This window comes from Anser brachyrhynchus (genome assembly GCF_964034855.1).
Source record: "Anser brachyrhynchus genome assembly, chromosome: 9".
Taxonomy (NCBI): Eukaryota; Metazoa; Chordata; class Aves; order Anseriformes; family Anatidae; genus Anser; species Anser brachyrhynchus.
Window position 1 is genome coordinate 9,762,747 of NC_137703.1, and position 22,133 is coordinate 9,784,879.

The window sequence follows — 22,133 nt, forward strand, 5'->3', positions numbered from 1 at the left end:
TTTCTTGCAGTGAAAGTTTCATAACGTGAAGCTTCTGTTTTTCTTAGGCTGGAGAGATTGTGGCAGGAAGAACTGAAAGAATGTGGGCCCGATGATGCTTCTCTCCGGAGAGTTGTGTGGATTTTCTGCCGCACCAGACTCATCATTTCCATAGTGTGTCTGATGATCACGCAGCTCGCGGGTTTCAGTGGACCAGTAAGTAATATCCATCCTTTTTTTAATAACCCCAGAGGGCTTCATCTCATGGCCAACTGTAAAATATTAAGGTTTCATTGCAGGATCACTTAATGTTTTGACTAGCTAGAAATTTTGGGGCAAAATTCCAGAGTGATATGGTATTCCAAGATAGGTTTCCTACAGCTGGAGGATCAGTTGCTGAATACCAAGGCCAAGTTCTTGGAGAAGGGAGGGGGACTTTAGATATCTTGGAGGAAATGCACACCTGTTTTTTCTCTTTGCTTTTGAGTATAGTTTAAAGTTCTTCCTTAACTGGTATGTGGTCTTTTTTGCATAAAATTCTTATGTGCAGGTATTTTATTTCTGTTTTGAAATTCTGTAAGTTTATCTTGTAATAAAAATCAGTCTGATAAAACACTAATCTTAGACTATTGGCATTGATAGCACAGTCTTCAAGAGATGGAACCAAACAATTTTATTAGAGCGCTACTTTTTAAAGTAGCGAGTTTCCAGAGATTTGTGAGTATAGTCTTTCCTGATGCTACAGAGGACGGTCAGACAGGTTTTATGTAGAGTTTGTTAGAGTATGTTATTGCCTTTAGGAACTGCTGCAGTTTGTTGCTATGGGTCGTAATGAAGATAACAACATATGGGACTTGACATTCACACCATTTTTTTGTCACCTGTTTGTTGCACGTGCTGTGCAGATTTACAGTTGAAATTTTGACTAAATTTATTCTCTACACATTTCCCTTGAGGAGTAGGAGCAGTATTACTGCTAGTAGTACACGTTTCAGTGTGCTGGTAAGCTGAAGGTTCATTTCTTGGGTAAGTACACTTGGGTGCACTGTTAGGTGAAATGTCTTTTTAAAATGTTTTCCAGTTTTTAAATGTCTTATCAAAATGTTCTTCTGCTTTTTATACGTCTTTAAAGTTTGCCTTGTTTTATGTAATATGAATAACGAATGTTTCTGTGGTATTGTTTTCATGGTAATAATTTGGCTTGTATTAATTAAAAAATGTCTGAACATACTTCGGTAATAATATATCATGTTTAAGGTTTTAACAGCACTAGCTTTCCCCAAGAAGAGCTTCTGTCATTGTTTCACTACAGGGCTTTAGTAGCTGCTTTTATCTTTAGCAAAGAACTTGCAGCAGGGTATCCCCAATTTCTGTAGTGTCATCTCCTTGATGTGTCTCAGCCAAGCTGCTGGATGAGAGCGGGAAGGGAAGGAAAAAAACAACAAACCAACTTGATTAGGTTGGGAACTATGTTTGCAATTGATGCTCAATTTGGATAATTTACAATTATCTATAGACCTTGCCTGTTTGCAGGCAACCTTATTCTTTTCTCTGAATAAGGAACAATTCCTTCACGGTTTTAACATTTGGCATGAAAAAATGAGTCTTTACCATCCCTCCTCCCTGTTTTTTAAAATGGCATGCCTCATGTATATGCCTATGCTGTCTCCTCTGAAGTGTTAGTGCTTTCTTGTATTGTTACACCCTTTCAGTCACCTGAAGGTGAAAAGGGAGATCAGGAAAAGCGCTTGACTTGACCTCTTGTGTTGGTGAAAACTAGCAAAATGGAGTTAAACATTAATTAAAGTTAATTAAAATTTTTGACGTTTAATATGAGCATCTATGACCTTGAAATGTCAGCCAAGACCTGTGGCTTTGCTAATGAGCATTGTGATGGTTATAACTGGATGGGAGTTGTTGCAGACTTCCTTTTTTTTTTTTTTTGTGTTATTAGATCCTTCAAGGGTCTTCCTTTTATCTTATTTATTTTGATAAATTCTGCATCTGGCACAGTATCCAAACCCATAACCTGGTGAGACAGCTGCGTGTGTCAGACTGCCTTGTAATAACCATCAGAATGTACTAGTAGAGGTGAGATATCATTTATCTCCAGTGAATATATGCTGCTGTTTAATCAGCTAGCAAAACTTTCACGTTCATTTTGAGGAACAAATAAATTTTTTGGTTACTGAACATACTCAGTTTAACTCCAGGTCTGAACAATGTACCCGTTTGCAACTGTTCAGAGCTATTATTCTTCCTGTTTGGGAGATGGGGAAACTTGCTATCTTAGTGGAGTACAGCTTGACAGTTTGGTCAGTTATTGGAGGGGGGAGTGGTAAGCTGTTGGAGGTAAGTTTCCCAATTTCCCAGTTGGCTCCAGTTGCAGCCTGCCCCGTGTTTTTGCACGCTGGCTGCAATGGGGATGCCCGCGCTGCAGTGGGACCAGTGACAGAAGCTGTTCTTTAGAATTTTCAGGATGGCTGTTTTCTGCGTCAGAATGAGACAGTCCTGCTGGGCAGAGCCAACGCCAAGAGCAAAGGTAAGGTAAAGTTTATTCAATGAGAATGCTTAAGACAGCCAAGCAGCTAATACCATCTACTACGGTAATAGTCACAGGAATTCCTTTTTACCATTAGATTCAGTTTTAGTTTCTGTACTACAACTTTTCCTGTTCTGTAAATAACTTTATGCTGGATTCTTTTCATTAAACTAGTTTGAATTGAAGTAGTATGTGCTTAGATGTAAATGTTAATTGTGACTTTTTTCCGTTCCCTTTTCAAAATTCTTTAATCTGCTGTTTCCTCTTTCTTTCATCTGGAAAAAAAAAAGGGGGTATAATGTAAGCTGGTCTCTATTTCATCACGGGAGATGCTGATTCTATAAAATAGTGCTGAAAAAATGCACTAAAAAGTTTTGGGAGGAATGAGACCCCAGGAAACATCTGCTTTCTTTATACATCCTCTCTTGGAGACTTTCAGCAATGCTGTGGTGTGCGAGAAAATGCTTGCTGTCTGCGACCATGCTGAGTTACAGCTCGTGAGGAAAAAGGGGGCATTTTCACCCCGATGCTCAGTGACTCGGTTGCATATGTGGGATTGAATACTGGAAAAAGAAGTCAGTAATCTTCTTAGTAACTGCAAACCAACTGTATGCAGTTGTGGTCCAAACAGTGGATGTAAAACTAAATCCAAGTAAGGAGAAAGTTGGAATGCAATAGATCTGTGAATGTGAGCTCCTCACATTTGTTCAGGGATCGATATGTAAATTTTCTCAGTGGCCATTCTAGAACCTGATGGACATCTGGCTTTAATTCACACCTGTGAAAATGAAAGAGCAAAATTATTTACAGCATGTTTCCTTGGTTCTGACACGCAGAATTATTTTCCTCAGAACAGATGAGTTTGATCTCCATTTTTTTCCTGTTACTTGGTGCTGGGCTGTAGCTTTCAATACCTTTGCTGAAATAGTGGGGTTTTGTTTTTTCCCTCTCTCTTCAAACTATACAGAACTCTTATTTGCAAAACCTGGTTTAGCCAAGAGGACTTCAACGAACTGTGATGTGAAAGGCTTCTCAAATATTTTCTTTGGTCTCAAAAATTTTTTTGGTTGCTTTTTGTTGTGGGCAAAGGTAATTCTCTGCTCTGTATTAGCGTATCAAAAGCACCAGTATCTTAAAGCATCATTTGCTGAGAAGCTGTCTAGGAAATCTGCTTTTGCTATCTGTGAAGCCTTACTATAGCATACTTTTAAAACCAGTTTTCAGAATTTGTGCAGCCTCAGAAGCCTCCCATGTTGGCACCTGCAAGTTTGACTTCTTTTGGACTTCATGAAAAATACTGTTGTGTTTTTGTATTTTTATAATTTTGTGTGTAGTTTCAGTTATAGTTTGTTAGAGGCTAAGACTGTTAGATATTAACTCATTATAATTACCCTGTATGTGCAGATTGTATATTTATACAATGCTTTACCTGTTGTACCGTGTTTGTGAGATGTTACCATTTAAGATGGCACTTTATTTCAAATAAAAGCCTGTTGTTTCTCAGTCGATAGTATTTAATATTGATGGCGATTGTGAGTTGTATGATGTTGTAATGTGCCGTTGGACCACAAAGAGCTGGAGGTGGGAATCAGTGGTTCTGGGGGCTGCATTCTTTCTGCAGGTGATATTTGAAAAGTGATTCCTGAGGTAAAGTGTTATGTTTCTGTGGGGAGAGGGCATGGGGAGGGATTGTATGGTTAATTTTTTTTCTTTTTCATTTCCCCTGTCCCCAATGATTTGTGGTATTGCGTACCTTGTGCTTTCTGCTTGTTTTTTTCTTTACTATTAAACTGCTGATGTTTATTTCCAGGAATGTTTTGCAAATGTCCTTCTCACTCTTCCCCTCTACAACTGTAGGTACATTGTTCCTTTTTATCAAATAAGCACGTTTGAAGCAAACCAAAGATAAAATAAAAAGGTCTTAATGTCACGTAAAGGAATGTTTCTTAATGTGCTCAGATGTATAAGTAGTGACTATATTTTAAAACTCTTCTATATGACAATGCATTGCTTTCAGCTAACTGACAGATTTATGTTAAGTTAGAAGACACAGAGGATTATAAGTATGCTGCGAGGAATATGGTTCCAAATTAAACTTTCTTTACTTACTAAATTTGGCTCAGTGCTTGGCTCTCAGCAGGGCTTTGTTTTACAGTATTCCTTGTATTGACATCTTTTACTTCTAGAAGGAAGACGCTTTCTATTTCAAATGGCTGTCTTAAAAGCAAAGTAGCCTACTTGTTTCTAACTTAACATAAAGTTGTTGCATGGTCCTCTGGGATGATGGGTGTTCATGCAAGTTTGCATTTCTTCCTGTAGGCGTTCGTTGTGAAACATCTTTTGGAGTATACCCAACAGAGTGAGTCCAACCTGCAGTACAGCTTGTTTTTAGTTTTTGGCATCTTTATGACGGAAATAGTGCGATCTTGGTCCCTTGCGCTAACCTGGGCCTTGAATTACCGCACGGGGGTTAGACTGCGTGGAGCTATCTTGACAATGGCATTTAAGAAAATTCTCAAGCTGAAGAATATCAAGGAGAAGTCTCTTGGCGAGGTAAGCTGAGTATCATTTTGGAAATTGCTGGCTGAGAAAAGATATGTAAATATATTCCTTTGAGAATTAACTGTGCCTTAAATCTAAATAATCTGCTCTGTGTGTTTTTCAGCTCATAAATGTATGTTCCAATGATGGTCAAAGGATGTTTGAAGCTGCAGCAGTTGGCAGTTTGTTGGCTGGGGGCCCTATTGTGGCCATCTTAGGAATGGTTTATAATGTAATTATTCTGGGCCCAACAGGCTTCTTGGGCTCTGCTGTCTTCATACTTTTCTACCCAGCAATGGTAAGTTACAAAGAATTAAGACTTACTTCATTTTTCTTGGGCTAGATACATGCATAGTTCTGAATAAAGGTGTTGAAAAGTGCTAGGTTAAGCCTGTTTATGGTACTGCATATTATTGAAATTATTCCTAAAGATGATGTGAGGAGCAGAAACTTGGAAACGGGGAACTCAAAATGGTCCAAAAAAAAAAAAAAAAGGAAAATGGAAATAGGAAAGCTAGTAGATCTGACTTTGAGATAAATATTTATAGCTAAATTAAACTGCAGAGTGTTCAGATGCTTGTGGTTGAGGCTGGAAAGACAAAAGGCCTCCGTCTTGTCTACAGGGGCCGAGTGTTGCATGTTTCAGTCAAGATTCATTCCTGAATTCAATAATAGGTGTTGAAAAGTGCTACATCTGGGAGGGAGGGTGCTCTTCTCTAGATATTCCTGCATCTACTTCTGCTCAGCAGTGAAATAGGCTAGTCCAAGCCAAAAATCTTTTTATCTCTATATTCATAATAAACATTTTAAAAGGCATGGATGCAGAATACCATCAGGTCCACTTTGATGTAATTTGTGTGCAATAGGAAGGACTAAAATAATGGGAATTATATTTTTAAAAAGGGGAATGAAGAGTGGAATTTGATTATCTTCACCAGTTCTCTAAAACTTTACATTGGTTTAGTAAAAATGTTAATAATGTTTTATTTTCCTAGCACAGGCATATAGTAGAAATTGATCTGGCTGTACAAAGTCCAGCTTTTTCTTTCGCCAGTGACCAGGTTAAAAGACTGGCTAGAATGAATTCTAGTGCTCATTTGCTGTGAGAGTAAATTCAGTTTACCTTAAAGTTACTGTAGTCTTTGTGCTTCAGAAACTGTAGTGAATCTAGTGCTATTCAATACTGGTAGAAGTCCACAGCTTTATTCTCACAAATTTCGTTTTTGTTTAGACTTGCTGTCCTCAGTCTAGTGCTCAGTGCAGATGGGGTGGGAGGATGTGAATAATGTTTCTAGCTTTCCTTTTATGTCAGAATGAAAGCATTCTTGCCCTGTCTCTGAAAGTCTTTTTTTTTCAGATTCAAAATTTGCTTTGTATGGTAATTAGGAGGGGTTGAATGTACTTGCTCTGAGTTTTCACTAATGTTGCATGGTGTTACTTTTTGTTTCAGATGTTTGTATCACGCCTCACTGCGTATTTCAGAAGAAAATGTGTATCAACAACAGATGAACGTGTGCAAAAGATGAATGAAGTTCTTAATTACATTAAGTTCATTAAAATGTATGCCTGGGTCAAACCGTTTTCTCAGAATGTTCAAAGTGAGTTCACAAAATTTGTAGATGTTTGCTTTTGTGGTGATGCCTCATTGCTTAGTGCTCTGGTGCATGCTTCTAGGTTAGAAACATAGATGTTGATTTACATGTGGTGTAGCAACTCCTTTCATCCACCACGCTCTTTGTCATGCATGATGGGTTAGACAAACAGTCTTGCTGCTTTCTAAAGTTTTGCTTTCTAGCATAATGTTTGGTCGTGTTCTAATCCTAATTTTTTAAATTTTGTTCCAATTTTTGATAATAATATGATGACTGCTCCATTTTTAGAATACGGTGACTTCTGTCTTACAAAGATTTATAGACCATTATAGTTTACTGCTCTCTGCTCTTTTTATAAGGACATGTATGTGATAACTGCTAACATGTAAAACGTTAGGTCTCTCTTACTCAGTGTTTATAGTGTCTGTTGTATACGTATTCCTCTGAATCATACTTCATATCTGGTGCCCCTATTCGTATTTCTAGAGATCCGTGAGGAAGAACGTAAAATCTTAGAGCGTGCTGGCTACTTCCAGAGCATCACTGTGGGTGTGGCTCCCATAGTTGTAGTCATTGCCAGTGTGGTGACTTTTTCTGTCCATATGATCCTTGGCTACGATCTTACAGCAGCTCAGGTAAGTGGTTAGCTTATTGCAGTGGTGAAAATATTCTTTACTGTATTGTTACAGTAGCTTTTCTGTTAAGTCATTTCTCTCCAGCTCATTCTTTTTTTTCTGTGTGGCCAGGCCAGGTTAAGGCTCACAGAAATGGTGATCTGGTGGGTGTGACAGCAGCTTACGTAGTCATGTATTTTGCACAAAAAACTCTCTGTGCTGTTCCAGCCCTGACCTTCCTCAGAATAGGCTTTGAGGTGAATGTGAACCAGCACTCCTTTTTGCTATTCAGTTAGGACATTGGGATTACTGGATGTTTTTTTTTCAGTGTGCTTGGATGCAAACAGTACAGATTTGTTTTCCCTTGTGACTTAAAATAGGATATGAACATGGATCTTCACAAGTAATAGGCTAATGCAGGATTTGCTGTCTGATATTTTCATTGGACCTACGAACACTGAAGATCTGGTCTGTTACAAAGTGCTGGGTAGATGCACTGTTATTCTGCTATTCCAGAGTATGGAATTCCAGAGTATTCTTTAAATGGTGATTCTTTGACTGTGGGCCTTTTCTATGTCTTTGACTTGCTGCTATGGCAATTCAACCTTTAGAAGGCTGGAATTGTTAGTTAAGTATATTGCATCCAAAAATCCAAACGTGATTCTTTCTTTTTTTTTTTTTTTTAGGCATTCACAGTGGTCACTGTCTTCAATTCAATGACTTTTGCTCTAAAAGTAACACCTTTCTCAGTGAAGTCTCTATCTGAGGCATCTGTTTCCGTTGACAGATTTAAGGTAAGAAGTCTTTTAGTTCTGCAGTTTTAGCTGTTAGTGTGGCGTGTTGTATGTGTATAGTAGATGCTAATGGAACAACTTGAAGATGATGCTGTTTTATTGTATTGAGGAGTTTTTTTTTCTGTACACTTAGCACTCTATATCATTGTATTCTGCAGAAGGGATGAAAACACAGTCAAGGAATATTAGAGCTTTAAGTTAGTACTGGTGTGGGAAGCAAAATATTCAATGATTTCAGGATTTTGATGTTGGCCACTATCAGAGATGGGATTCAGGATTAGACAGTTTGCAGTATAGTAATTCTTTCACTCTCTTATGACCGTCTGCATGAAAAGGCAGTGCAACTTGTCTACAGTGAAATTTCACATTTTGCCAGTGAAATTATTTTTGAAGATGTCATGTTCTATGTGAGCAGACTTTGCACAAACTAGTAGATTTTTATTTGTAGTCATGAAAAATTGAGGTTTAGTATTTCCAGGGCAGATTGTGACTGAAGTACTGGTTCCATTGTACGAATAAAATACAGTTGTGACCTGACTAAACAAAATCTATGGTAGAAAATTAAAATCCAGATAACAGAAACAGTCCTATTTCATCCTTCAATCCCTGTGAATACGCTGTGTACTTTAGTATGAACTCAGAGGACAGGCCTCTATTTTGCCTTCTCTCTTGCAGTCAATAGCACATACCACTATTGCACATGGCAGAAACTTTCAAATAGGATTCCATAATATTAAGTTATATGGATTCTGTATAATGCATTCATGAAACAAATTTGGGTATGAGAAGAATGGAATCTACAGAATGGTTGAGAGATTCCATTAATTATTAAGCGTTTTTGTTTAATCTTCTGCCTGGGTCAACCTCAAGCAAGCTTTCCTAAATCGAGTTGTACTAGAGGGAATTGTTAGGGGAAGAGAAGAGTGGGAATTGTAGTACTTCCCAGTTCAAGTCTGCAAAGAGTGTAACTTCTGTCAGGTGTGTAACACAGGGTGGGGTTACTCTAATATCACAATAAAAATGTAACTTACGTTTTGAGTCTGCAAATAAGTATGAGCTTTCCTACGAATGTATGATTTGGGCATAGCAATCTCAGGAGTAAATAAGGCTGACAGTTGAGAAGTCTGTAATCACAGGCTGCTTAGTTCAACACATAACTTATATGAGTGGAAACTATTTTATCTTGTAACTAAATTATGTGAAAAACCTCTTCTTAATCTGTGTTGATTGTAAGTACTGATGGATGTGGTGGAAAACATGATACAATGGACTTAGCGGCTTACTTATTCTCAAGCAGCCCTACATGGCTAAATTTGTGTGAGATGGCATTTTCCCAACCAAAGGGGTGAAGGGTAAAGGATGAAGTCATTCCGTCTTCTGTAATGAGCTGACGCTCAGGACAAGTCAGTCACTTTTGCTCATGGTGACATCTCTGCTCCAACCCATGTATTCTACTCCCATGTTTTGTATCTGGAGATTGCAGAGTGGTAGTTGCAAACTGTTAACAGAATGAGCTCCTCTCGTAGCACCCAGAGCATTGCAGCTCTTAAAAAGTCTTCGTGTATCTAAGTGTTTCCACCACATCCAGGAATGCCCTGGCCACTCAGCAGGCCCGGAGTTAGTTTACACTAATGAGCTACCTTTTGCTCTTCAGCTTTCTCCCACTATATAGCCTGATGTGTTTTGCTGCGTGAGTGTGCCATAGGCTTGTCTCCCAGTCTTGATCAGGTGTCTCATCTTTACACCTCTCTCACAACTCCTATCAGAGTTTATTTCTAATGGAAGAGGTTCATATGATAAAGAAAAAACCAGCCAATCCTCACACCGCGATAGAGGTGAAAAATGCTACCTTGGCTTGGGACTTCTCCCACGCCAGCGTCCAGAGCTCACCAAAGTTGACCCCCAAAGTGAAAAAAGACAAGAAAGTAACCAAGGGCAAGAAAGAGAAAATGAAGCTGCAGAATGAGGGACAGCAAGCTGTGCTGGCAGAGCAGAAGGGCCATCTTCTAGTGGACAATGATGACCATCCTAGCCCCGAAGAGGAGAACAGAATCATCCACCTGGTTAACCTTCGGCTTCAGAGGACTCTCTACAACATTGACTTGGAGATAGAAAAGGTAAGAGAAGAAAGGAGTAAATATGAGCTCTTGAAAGACCTCATTTTTAGCTGTCCCTTGGAATAGAGAGCTGTTTGTTTCTGCATGAAATGGAGCATATTGCTTTTGTGCACTCCTGTAATATCCATGGCAACTGCGGTATCCAGGATGCAGTGTCTGATCTTGATGTAAACAGCTGTGCCATTCTAGCAAACGGGATCTTTGCACACAGCCTATAAATCACTGCAGGATATTTAGTCTTCGCATCTAATGTGTTTTTTCTGTTTGTAGCTCTCAGAACAGTCTGAGGCATTGAACCTAAAGAATAACCAGGGCAACAGAGGTGTCGGTGAGGTATTGGTGGATGGTTTATTTCTGCGGCCATTTGACAATTCTGTAGGGTTTCAGCTACATTCTCAGTGAACATTTTATGTGATGAAGTGTTATAATGGAGCATAGCAGTGGATTTTCATTGAAGAATATGCAACTAATTCTTCACTGAGAATTTTTGTACTATAGAAAAACAAAGATTTTCAAGAAGTTAGAAGCAGTTGAAGTCCTCACTGCAAGTAAGGTAAAAGCATGTAACATGTTAAAGAAAACGAACTTAATACGTGATATCTTTTACAAATGAAAAAAAAATTGCCATCTGGTACTTGGATGCTGTAGTAATGAGATCCATGCATTTATCAGGATATTTGTGGTTAAATAGTCTTGTAGTATGAGTAGAGGGGTAGTTTTAACTCAAGAGAGTTGCTTTTATCTAAAAATAATAAATAGACTTGAAAAAGGGTTATAGACTTACTTGAAAATGTACAGGTTACTGTCAGAAAAGGAAACTTGTGAATGAGAGTGTAACAACTTGTCTCCCAAATGCCTATATACACGTGTTGCCCACTTTAACTTTTTTTTTTACAGAAGGAAGAAAAACAGTTTTGCTGAATTCATTATTTGTTTAATGTAGGTATCAGCCCATCCATTTTATTGCAGATAAGTGATTGGATTCCAGCTTTTTCTTGGTAGGTGGTCCGTAGCAAATTGCATCTCATAGGCAGGGAGTTCTAATGGACACGTATCCTTTATTCTGGTTTTCGTTTAGTCCTTCCCTCTTTTTTTTTTGTTATCACACCGACCAATTAGTGTCAATTTGATTGTATGAAACTTTTCATTTATCTGTGAATTTGTTCTTTTTGTTTGCTGCAGTCATTTCCCTATCTTCTGGTCCAGTTACAAAGATTTTTTTCCTTAGTCTGAGCTGTCAGCCACTGAAGGCAGTGGAAGGCCTTTGGAAACTATCACCTTGATGTATTCTGTTTGGGCAGGTGTTGGTGCTTTTGGCTGAGTGCAGCATTCTCTGGGCTTGTATCAGGCCCAGTCAGAGGGAAACTGATCTTAAAATACGTTCATTTTCACCTGTGAAATTAATTCAGTTTTAGTCCACAGTAGGATAGTATTCACTGTTTGTTTTTGAGAGTTAAAATATAGACTGACTTGTTCATTTGTCCTTTTTCAGCTGTCATTAATGTCTGACTGTAAACTCTGAGATACTACAGGTAGTCCAAATTCTGAGAAGGTTAGAGAAGTAAGTAATGAGTACCATATATTTTTTTTTCTGTCTAGGGAAAACTTGTTGGAATTTGTGGCAGTGTGGGGAGTGGAAAAACTTCACTTATTTCAGCAATTTTAGGACAGGTGAGAAATTCTGTTTTGACTTCTGCTTTTCTCGATTTCCAATTATTTTTATTAGACGTGACCTGGCATAACTGCATGATTTTGAATTCCAGATGACCTTGTTGGAGGGTAGCATTGCTGTAAGTGGAACATTTGCATATGTGGCCCAGCAGGCCTGGATTCTCAATGCTACGCTTCGGGACAACATTCTTTTTGGCAAGGAATACGATGAAGAAAGGTTTGTCAGAAATGTTTGCTGATTTTCATGAAAGTTTAGTAATTCTTGGCCCAAGTGAGGGATGCAGAGTATGTTGCAGTCAAAGCCTACCTCTACTTTTGGAGTCTGTCTTTAAGACCTCTACAAGGCTCATTTAAAAGCCTGCCTCTCTTGTGTGTGGTCACTGTGGCTGATGGCTGTCGGTGCTACTGTTACTGCTCATTTGCAGTGAGGGCTGTCTGACCTCTGTTCGCAGCACTGAAGTTATATTTGTACTTGCTGTCCTTGCCTTGCCCTGTGTAAGTGCAACAACTCCTGTTTTCAGTGAGCTGATACCTTGTGTGTCCCTTTCCTAGTGGGGGGCATCCCTAGGGCCTATGCTAGCAATCATTGAAAAGAAAATGTGTTCTTACTACTTATTTAATCCATCTTCTTTAGATACAACACTGTGTTGAATGGTTGCTGTCTAAGGCCTGACCTAGCCATCCTTCCAAATGGGGACCTGACAGAGGTATAAATTTTGCTTATAGTAAACTGTTTAGTAGGTGGAGAAAAGTAAAGTTTTAGTTTGCCAGACCAGACTGGAGTAAGGAGAAACACCAAACTGGTATGCATATAAGTCAAGCTGCTGAATACACCTCGAGCTTATCAATGCCCTAGACTATTGAGAGTAGTGCCATGTTTTTGGTACAAATGTTGCCAGTTCCTGAGTTTTCCGTTGTGCTGTAAATTTAGCTGCCTTAACAGGACCTATATGAACTTAATTTAAATTAGGTAGGCAAAAAAGTACTGTAACATTTCAAGCGTGTTAATCTTGAGTTAGACTGTGTAACATGCTTCACAAAGAAGTGGACACCTAAACTATAGAACTATACATATAATTCTATATTATAATTCTATATTATACATATATACATATATAATATCCATATGGTGTGTATGCATCTATATGTATATACACAGAGGCATATAAAATATTATGATCTATTTAATTCCAGTCATCTCTTGTTCACGTGTTGCACGGTGCTGTAGAAATGAACTAACCTGTTTGTGTCTGTATAGATTGGTGAACGAGGGGCTAACCTGAGTGGAGGACAGCGTCAGAGAATCAGTCTGGCTCGAGCCCTGTACAGTGACAGGAGCATTTACATCCTTGATGATCCCCTTAGTGCCTTAGATGCTCATGTTGGAAATCACATTTTTAACAGTGCAATAAGGAAGCACCTGAAGTCAAAGACTGTCCTTTTCATCACTCATCAGCTTCAGGTACTACACCTCTTGTGTTTGCTTTCTTGGACTTTCTAGAAATGTTGTTTAGTCACTTGCCTTCATACTGGAGATTCCTATGTCCTGGCTTGTCAGAACACAACCTTGTCCCTCTATAGGATGTGTGGTTTAGATTTACAAACTTGCTGCAAGCGTGCACAGAGCTAAGTCTAATTCTTTACTTGATACTGGTACTGTTTGGTGTATGGTAGGGACTGGTAATGCTTGGCTAAAGAAAATTTGCCAGAGAAATGAGTATCATATTCAAAAACGCTTTTGCTAATTTGCCTTAAAGCTAGTTTATCACATCAGAAAACATTTAGTTTTGCTATCAGTAAATCAGAATCCATATATTCTGAGATTTTTTGCCATGCTCTGTGTATAGAGATATTAATTAGTGTATTAGTGTCTGCAGAGTTTAAGTATCCTGGATTGCGTTTTCTGTAATGGCTTGGTTTTGATAGAACATGAGAACTTTATATGCAGAGTGAGAGTAATCATGGTGATCTGGTAAATACAGGACCTTTAAAAGTCAGAGTTCTATTAGCTGGGAATCAGTGTGTTTTGTTTCCCTCCTGCTGAGCACAAATGTTTATAAAATACTGAAAAGGATCATATGGGCATGTGGTGGATCAGACATAATGATGAAGGTTTGTTCTTTGTGCTGTTCTTCCCAGTATCTTGTTGACTGTGATGAAGTGGTCTTCATGAAAGAAGGCTGCATTACTGAGCGAGGAAGTCATGAGGAATTAATGAATTTAAATGGGGACTATGCAACCATTTTTAATAACCTACAGCTGGGAGAGACACCACATATTGAGGTACTCGTTTTTCCATTTTAAAGCACTCTGACTTTTCTAATGAGATAAACCAAATGGCATAATCGGAAGACTGGAAAATGGCTTCACATGTTGATCTGACCAGTGTGCTTCCGGTAGAATAATCTGTGCTTCATTAGCACTTTGTATTTGCAGTCACAGTTCTTACTTGGGGAATGTGTAGTAGAGGTGACTCTGCCAGTGATCTCATGAGTTGAACATGTAAGAAATGTATTGTTTACTTTGGTGCTGCTCAGAGCAGGAAGCTTCTCGTCTCTTTTGTTGTACACCTCACTTCTTAATTTACTTCCAAATTAGCACAGACCTGGAGCAACCTTTGAAAAAACTATTACTGGTTTGATACTTTTTCACCTAAGGTATGACTGAGGCGCAATAACAGTGGTGCAACTTGTCAAAAGTTAAATGCAACGGTATGTTGGAAATGTAACTGAAAATACTTCAGGGGGGTGAAATGAAACAAAAAAAATGTTATTGATTGATACCGTTTCTGTTATGAAACAATGGCTGTGCATGCAAACTTGGATTTGTCTGCTAGTGTATCAGTTGGTGAAGAATGTAAACCTAGAAAATAGCGAGGACATTTAGGACAATGCCTTTAAATTTTCAGTTATTCAATTTTTCCCAGCTTTGTCCTGTTTGTTTCCTGAAGTTATTCTATGGAGTAAGAAACAAAAATATATCAGTGGTCTATTTTTAAGTGGTGAAAGGCTCCTTACTCAAAAGTTGAAAGCATTACAAAAAAATAAATCTGAAAAGGTAGCATTATGATAAATATGCAGAGAGAAGGTGCTTGGTGGAATTTTCTCCTGGGAGATGTTAGTGAAAGAAGCAAAGGAATGTCATACGTTACTCTGCATATCCTTTCTGAGACATGAAGATTATAGTTCTGCCACGTTAAGGTTAATGTGATGACAGTTAGCATGAGATTCTCCAGCCTGCATACTTGGCTGACCTTCACTCTATAAACACTAGCTCATGGAAGGAGTGTTGATTTGCATTCTCTATAGGATAAGAAGAAAGGGATAGTAAAGTTGCATGTGAGATGTGTCATTTTGTGTAAGGTGTCCATGAAGTTATGTAGAGGGTTTCAGTTAATCTGGGCTCTCTGAACAGTCATTTTCATTTTGTGAAAAGAGAGACAAGTTTAGAACAGTAATTGTGTGTGCAGTTTAGTGTTTGGCCATCTGATTTCTGAAAGTCTGAGTTACCTTTGTCCGTACAGACGTTTCTTGAGAGAGAGATTAGGGTGTCTGAGGGGGAAAAAAAAGCCTCTTAATAAAATAGTGAGTTATTTTTACAAGAGACCGTGGATTGTATCTCTCTCTCTCTGTCTCTGTCTCTCTCTCTCTCTCTGTGTCTCTGTAGTAGGGGTATAATTCTTTTACCATGTATGCGCATAGTTTCAAATGATTCTGAAAATTAACCTTGCACACCACAAGTACAGATTTGTAGAGCTCAATAGAGCAGGAAAATGTAATCTCCCAGAGTTGGTACTCATCTGTAATAACAGCAAAATTAATATCTTCATTGAAATCAATGCTAAGCTATTGAAAGCCTTTGTGCATAGGAGGCTTATGAAAAAACGTTTGGGTTCAGCTGTGAAAATGAAAAAGAAAATTACTCCAGTGTGTTTTGTGTCACCATTTTTCTACAGATTAATATAAAGAAGAACACAAACAGTTCACTGAAAAGACCCCAGGATAAAAGTACCAAAGCAGGGTCTGTGAAGAAGGAGAAAGTTGTGAAGAAGGAAGAGGGTAACTATGTAATCAGATTTCTGGCTGTAATTGTTTCATACACGGATAAGCTCAAAATATTTGCTTCCCAGCTGTAATGAATGTGCCTCTCAGGTTTTGAAACTTGTCTCAAGTCCTGATCACTCTGTGTGGTTGATAGGACACAGGCAGTAGGCAAAGAGCATTTAATTCACATAATGTGGGTGCCAGCATAATGTTTATAAGTTTAATCAGTCTGTCATAGGTCAGGTGCCAGTGGTGCAAAGGAGCTTGTAGTACGCTGTCTCCGACACCACCTCTACCTCCTATCGGGAGGGCAGCGTGTGTAGCTTGGCACTTGCGGAGTGCTAGGCAGGGCATGGCATTTATATGTGAAGAATCTGAAGAAGAGAAACCTCTCTTTTGGGGTTCTCTCCATTTAATGTTAACTTTGAAATCGGGCAAGGTTTAAAAAGCATTGATAAGGGTCATAGTATTTGAGTCTATGCTGATCAAGCTTTTTCAGGCATAGCATGACATGAATGATTCTGGAGAGGAATTGTGATTTCTTGAAAAACGGTTTGAACCATTGAGTCCTACGTGTTAAGTAATGGCTGTTTCTGATAGTATTCCGTTCAGTATAAGAATTACTTCAGTTTTGTGCATATTCGCAAACTGACAAGTTTTTGTGGAGCAACTTTGCTTTCTTCACTCTCTCTCCCTCTTCTTTTGTTTCACAGGCCAGCTGGTTCAGTTAGAAGAGAAAGGCAAAGGCTCTGTCCCCTGGTCTGTGTATGGCATCTACATTCAGGCAGCTGGAGGCCCCTTTGCATTCCTCGTGATAATGGCTCTGTTTGTGCTGAATGTGGGCAGTACAGCTTTTAGCAACTGGTGGCTGAGTTTCTGGATCAAACAAGGCAGTGGAGTAAGATGAATAGCATTTCTACTCTCTTGTATTTAAAGGGCAGGGGAATTGTTCTCATAGACTAATCCTGAGCAGTCCTATGAGACCAAATGGTGCTTCCTAATTTAAGCAAATTGTAAGGCTCCCCAAGAGGTGATCGCACTAGAGAGTTCATCTCCAAGAATGAGAACTCCACTAATGAGAAAGATATAATAGCTCATGTGGTTTTATACTGCCCTCTTGTTCCTTGCCTTGGTTTGCCTAAGAAAAGGAAGTGAAAATGTGAAAGAGGCCAACAAGCTGCAGGAGGAATTGCTGATTTTAGTGCTGGCTTTTGTATGAATGTGACCTTACGTCCAGCAGGATAATCTTGTTATAGTTTATGGCTTTAAGTCAAACGACTTTTGGGAGTTGCTTTGAAGAATGTAATGACTGAGGGTTGTTTGGGATTTTTCCTGCTCTAGGGGCTTTGATTGTGAGTCTTGCTGCATTTAAAGATTCAAGTAGAACTTAATTTTTTTTGAGAACAAACAACAACAAAAATCCAACACAAAAAACCACCCTCACCTCAGAAGAGGTAATAAAGTGCAGATGGCCAACAATTTTAAAATAAGCAATGAAGTCCTTAAATATAAAGATTAAAAAACAACAACAACCACCACCACAACCACAAAACAATCAAAACCACAGAAAGGAGAACATATGACAGTGTGCCAACAAAGAAATGACTGTGTGCTGGCAGAAAAACAAGATGTTGATAAGAAGACGATGTATAACACCCAAGTTGAATATTCCTGTGTAATAGAACTGGTGGCATGCAAGTATGTGTCACTGTTCAGAAGAGCACAAGAAACAATAGGTGTGAAATGGGAGATTAGGAATCAAATGAAGTAACCTTTTAGGGAGTTTTTGATGCCACAGAAATAGCACATATCACTGCTGGCGAAAGCTTTCTTAAGTATTCAAAGATTATTGAACTCTTTTCTTTAAAGAAGTACCAAAAATAGTGAGTGGCGGGGATCGGTTCAATTCAACCACACGTAATAAGTATGTTTTTCATCCTTAACGATTCACTGAAACCTTGTATTTCCTGCAGAACACCACCGTGACTTTGGGAAATGACACTGTCATAAGTAACAGTATGAAAGATAACCCTCACATGCATTACTATGCTGGCATCTATGCACTGTCTATGGCAGTCATGTTGATCCTGAAAGCTGTTCGTGGCGTTGTCTTTGTAAAGGTATGTTCCGATGCTACCTGACACTTCTCATCCCCCTCTCTCCCCTCCTACTTCTGCATATTGTTGTCTCTGTGGTTCTTTTGGTCAGCTCCCTATTGACACTTTTGAACCAGAGGAAGTCAGATCATGGGTTATGAGGTTTCCACCAAGCCATCTCTTGGGGTTGTACTATGCTTTCCCTTAAACTGTTGCCTCAATTAATAGCTTCCTTCCACTGGTTGGAAGCATGGAGTACAAGAAAGAAGCTATGCTTACAGTTGGAGAGGGAAAACTGGCAGCATTTTTTCGTGCACAGGGAGGGGGCAGTGACAGGCACAAATCCTGTCATAACACTTTACATGTTTGTTGCTTTGTCAGGGAACTCTCAGAGCATCCTCAAGGCTCCATGATGAGCTGTTCCGACGGATTCTGCGTAGCCCCATGAAGTTCTTTGACACTACACCTACTGGGCGGATTCTCAACAGGTTTTCCAAAGACATGGATGAAGGTATCTCTCACTGCATACATTGTAGATCCCACAGTCAGACCTCCCAGTTAACTACCTAATGCTCTCCAGTCTTTTTGTGTTGGCGTTAGAGTATCCTGTATCTGTTGCCAAGTGTGTACTTCGTAATAGTCACAGCAGGAATGGGGATATACCAGGGTTGTACTTGCAGGAGACAGCTGATACCTCAGGTCCGTCGGTTCGCTTGCAAAGATGAAAAGGTGCAGCTGCTTTTGAACCTGCAGACTGCACACGGACTCTTAGCAGTTAATGTGGGGGAACCTGGAGTATCAGGGTGAAGTTGATGTGCAGCAAAGGTGGTAATTAGGTCAGAGCTGCAGCAGTGCTATTTCTGTAAATGGGAATGATTGGAAAAATTACTAGCATTTCAGAACAGAAAAGCACCCCTAATGATGATGTACCCTTTTACATGTGAAAAGTCATGAGAAATCACTGTCTTTGTCAACAACGATGTACTGCAGGACTGAATTGCTTTATATAGGCTGTTTTAGGTTTCTGTACTCAAGATCTTTCTCTTTTTCCCTCCATCTTTTCCAGTTGACGTTCGTTTGCCGTTTCAAGCAGAAATGTTCATCCAGAACGTCATCCTTGTGTTCTTCTGTGTGGGGGTGATTTCTGGAGTTTTCCCCTGGTTCCTGGTGGCAGTGGGGCCCCTCATTGTCCTGTTCACAGTTCTGCATGTTGTGTCTAGGTAAGTGCATCAGCTGCTTTGACTAAAAGTGGAGATGCTTTGACCTGTTAGTGGGGACATGGGGGTCTTCAAGTATGTATGCATCAGTACTGTGGTTGTATGTGATGGGTGTACTTGTCACTTAAAAGTGCTTCTCTCCCTCCAGAGTCTTTATTCGAGAGCTCAAGCGTCTGGACAACATCACACAGTCTCCATTCCTGTCTCACATTACATCTAGCATACAGGGTCTGTCGACAATCCATGCCTACAACAAAGGACAAGAATTCCTGCACAGGTCAGTCTAGATATCCAGCTGAGAGTGGTGGAGCACAAAGTAGGGTGCAACAGCTTTGCAGTCTGTAAGATTTGTCTTTATCTGATTGCATACATTGGGTCTAACAGGGAAAGTTATTTTTTTGAGGGAAAAAATGAGGAGAATAAGGAGGAGAATGAAAAGGGAAAAACTGCCTAGTAGCCAACTGGGAAGAACTGTGATGGAATCCCAGATGAGTGCCCTCCTACGGGGTTCTCCGCAGTGTGGCAGGTATCGATGCTAATGATGAGGACAATTTTTTGGACACACATTTTCTTTAGTACTGTATACTTTTCATCAGGTCCTCTTCCTGCTTCCTACTTGTTGGTTCTGCTGGTGATGCTGTTAGCATTAGTGTGGTAACCGAGCCTCTGTTTGCATATTGATGAGCTGGTAGTCTCTGTGCACCTGTATAATTGGATAGCATTTTACCAACTATTATCTTACCTTATTGTGGACTATGTTTGGTTTTCTCTACTGTAAACTAAAATCTGCAAAACAAATGGTAGTGAGGGAAAGTGAGACGTCTCCCCCATGAGTGGTATTTGTTCCCCATGAGAACCCGCAATAACAATATCAGGGTTTCGCAGGTGCAAGGTCATGAGACCAACAGTGTGGGAGCACAGTGAAAGTTGTTACAGAGGTTCTGGGAAGGCACTGCCACAGTAGCTTAAGTGAAATAGGTCAGGAAGGCACTCCCCACAGTGCAACAGTGATTGGCGTAAAACTGAGTTGCAAGATCAGAAAACCTAGTAACTAAGTTTTGTGAATCTGTCAAGTGTCTCCCATTAACTTCCTCAGGTTCACAGGCTCAGGATTGTAAATTAACGTCATCAATCCTATTAAAGCTTACTGTAAATTTACTTTTACACTGACTATAAAATAGCACGTTCTGTTCATATACTGAAGCACTGCTGCTGTTACACGTGGAATAGTTTGTAGCCATCAAGCATCCTCTGGCACACCTTGCATTGGTGAAGGTGGGGTGAAAGTGTGCTATCTCTTGGAATTCTGATTCACCCCTACATAATTCACTGTTGTTCACATAAACTTGATAATGCAACTTCTGAGAGTTTGAGCTAAGTAGATATCTGACATTATTTTGGGAAGTTTGTAAACCTCTTCTCTTTGGCCTAGTGTGATGCTTTTTGGTAATGACAGACTAGTCTTCCCACCCTGAATTCTGATATTGTTGCAGGGGTGAAAGCAATTCTGCTATTTGTACAACTTCAGGCTCACTGAGGTCTACTAACATTTTCTGTATCTGTTTCAGGTATCAGGAGCTTCTAGATGATAATCAGGCACCGTTTTACCTGTTCAGTTGTGCAATGCGCTGGCTAGCTGTACGGCTGGACATTATCAGCATCGCTCTCATCACAACCACTGGCCTTATGATTGTTCTAATGCATGGCCAGATTCCTCCTGCCTATGCTGGGCTGGCTATCTCATATGCTGTGCAGGTGAGCATTGTCTGCATGGTTTAGTTTCACTTTTACTTGTTCGTGTTAAGTACCTTAAATGAAACAGATGGAAAACTTTCCTTAATGCACCAAAATGGGAAAAGATGATCCTTTGGTAGCGGTGGGGGAAGGCAATTCGGGGTCAGGACCTTTGGCTAGCATGAAAAACAATGAGGAGTTAAGTGCTTTAGGATACTGTTTCGGAAAGCTGCTTCTTTTTAAATGTCAAGCTGATGTCTTAATGCATTCTGGTGTATTGCTTGCAGTACGTTTTCACAGTGCACAGCATCCAGTTCCTAACTGTGTGGGTTAGATTTGCTTCGTGGCTCAGAATGCTTATTAGATCTGTTGCTTGGCCATTTCTGCCTCCTGGTGGTAATAAAATAAAATTACAAAACTTGGATGGCTAAGATTTCAAGCTGTTGCTTATGAGAAACCCTTTTCAGCCGCTGGCTTTCCAAGTGATTCATAAATTAAGGTTATTTTAAAATTAACCATAAGGTGCACAAGACAAGAGTATCAAGTATCCACTAGGTTAGTCTTTTAATTCAATTTAAAAAAAATCAGTCAACTCTCTAATTTTTTCTTAATGTCTTCTTACCGCTACAGTTAACAGGGTTATTCCAGTTTACAGTCAGACTTGCTTCAGAAACAGAAGCTCGCTTCACCTCAGTGGAGAGGATTGATCACTATATCAAGGTATGACAACAATACATTCAGCTGCTTGTTGTAAGATTTCTTGTTGTTTGTTGCTGATGTAAAAGAAAGTCTGAGAAATTGCTTCTGAATCACGGGGCCTGTATCCAGTCACTTTGTTCGTCTTAACTGCCTTAAACTGATACGGGCTGAGTCTGCAGAGAACTGCTGAAAGTTGCATCTGATAATTTTCCTCTTTGGTGCTTTGTTTACTGGAAACAGAACTTTTGTTTTTCTTTTAAAGACTCTTTCCTTGGAAGCTCCTGCTCGAATTAAGAATAAAACTCCCCCTCTGGACTGGCCACAGGAAGGTGAAGTTGTTTTTGAAAACGCAGAGATGCGGTACCGAGAAAATCTCCCTCTAGTACTTAAAAAAGTGTCCTTTACCATCAAACCAAAGGAAAAGATTGGCATAGTGGGAAGGACAGGCTCAGGTAAGGAAAAACACTAAGCAGAGTTAAAATACTGCATTTACA

At 39.5% G+C, this 22,133-nt stretch overlaps 1 protein-coding gene across 7 annotated transcripts in view; it reads left to right on the forward strand.

Annotated features, from left to right (window-relative positions):
* The window catches only part of ABCC5 (ATP binding cassette subfamily C member 5), a 44,597-nt gene that overhangs the window by 13,912 nt on the left and 8,552 nt on the right, over window positions 1-22,133 (forward strand). For 4 of the 7 annotated variants that reach the window (XM_080603823.1, XM_080603824.1, XM_080603825.1 and 1 more), the window contains exons 5-25: window positions 48-195; window positions 4,841-5,074; window positions 5,187-5,360; window positions 6,513-6,660; window positions 7,141-7,289; window positions 7,955-8,062; window positions 9,829-10,179; window positions 11,779-11,850; window positions 11,943-12,067; window positions 12,485-12,557; window positions 13,109-13,312; window positions 13,990-14,133; window positions 15,806-15,908; window positions 16,607-16,791; window positions 17,867-18,013; window positions 18,371-18,500; window positions 19,056-19,209; window positions 19,355-19,483; window positions 20,775-20,961; window positions 21,571-21,660; window positions 21,902-22,091. In XM_080603823.1, coding sequence (XP_080459949.1) covers window positions 48-195; window positions 4,841-5,074; window positions 5,187-5,360; window positions 6,513-6,660; window positions 7,141-7,289; window positions 7,955-8,062; window positions 9,829-10,179; window positions 11,779-11,850; window positions 11,943-12,067; window positions 12,485-12,557; window positions 13,109-13,312; window positions 13,990-14,133; window positions 15,806-15,908; window positions 16,607-16,791; window positions 17,867-18,013; window positions 18,371-18,500; window positions 19,056-19,209; window positions 19,355-19,483; window positions 20,775-20,961; window positions 21,571-21,660; window positions 21,902-22,091 — 3,245 coding nt within the window. Of the gene's footprint in view, window positions 1-47; window positions 196-296; window positions 4,379-4,840; window positions 5,075-5,186; window positions 5,361-6,512; window positions 6,661-7,140; window positions 7,290-7,954; window positions 8,063-9,828; window positions 10,180-11,778; window positions 11,851-11,942; window positions 12,068-12,484; window positions 12,558-13,108; window positions 13,313-13,989; window positions 14,134-15,805; window positions 15,909-16,606; window positions 16,792-17,866; window positions 18,014-18,370; window positions 18,501-19,055; window positions 19,210-19,354; window positions 19,484-20,774; window positions 20,962-21,570; window positions 21,661-21,901; window positions 22,092-22,133 lie in introns of those variants that run through there. The other 3 variants (XM_080603827.1, XM_080603828.1, XM_080603829.1) reach the window with 3 other exon arrangements.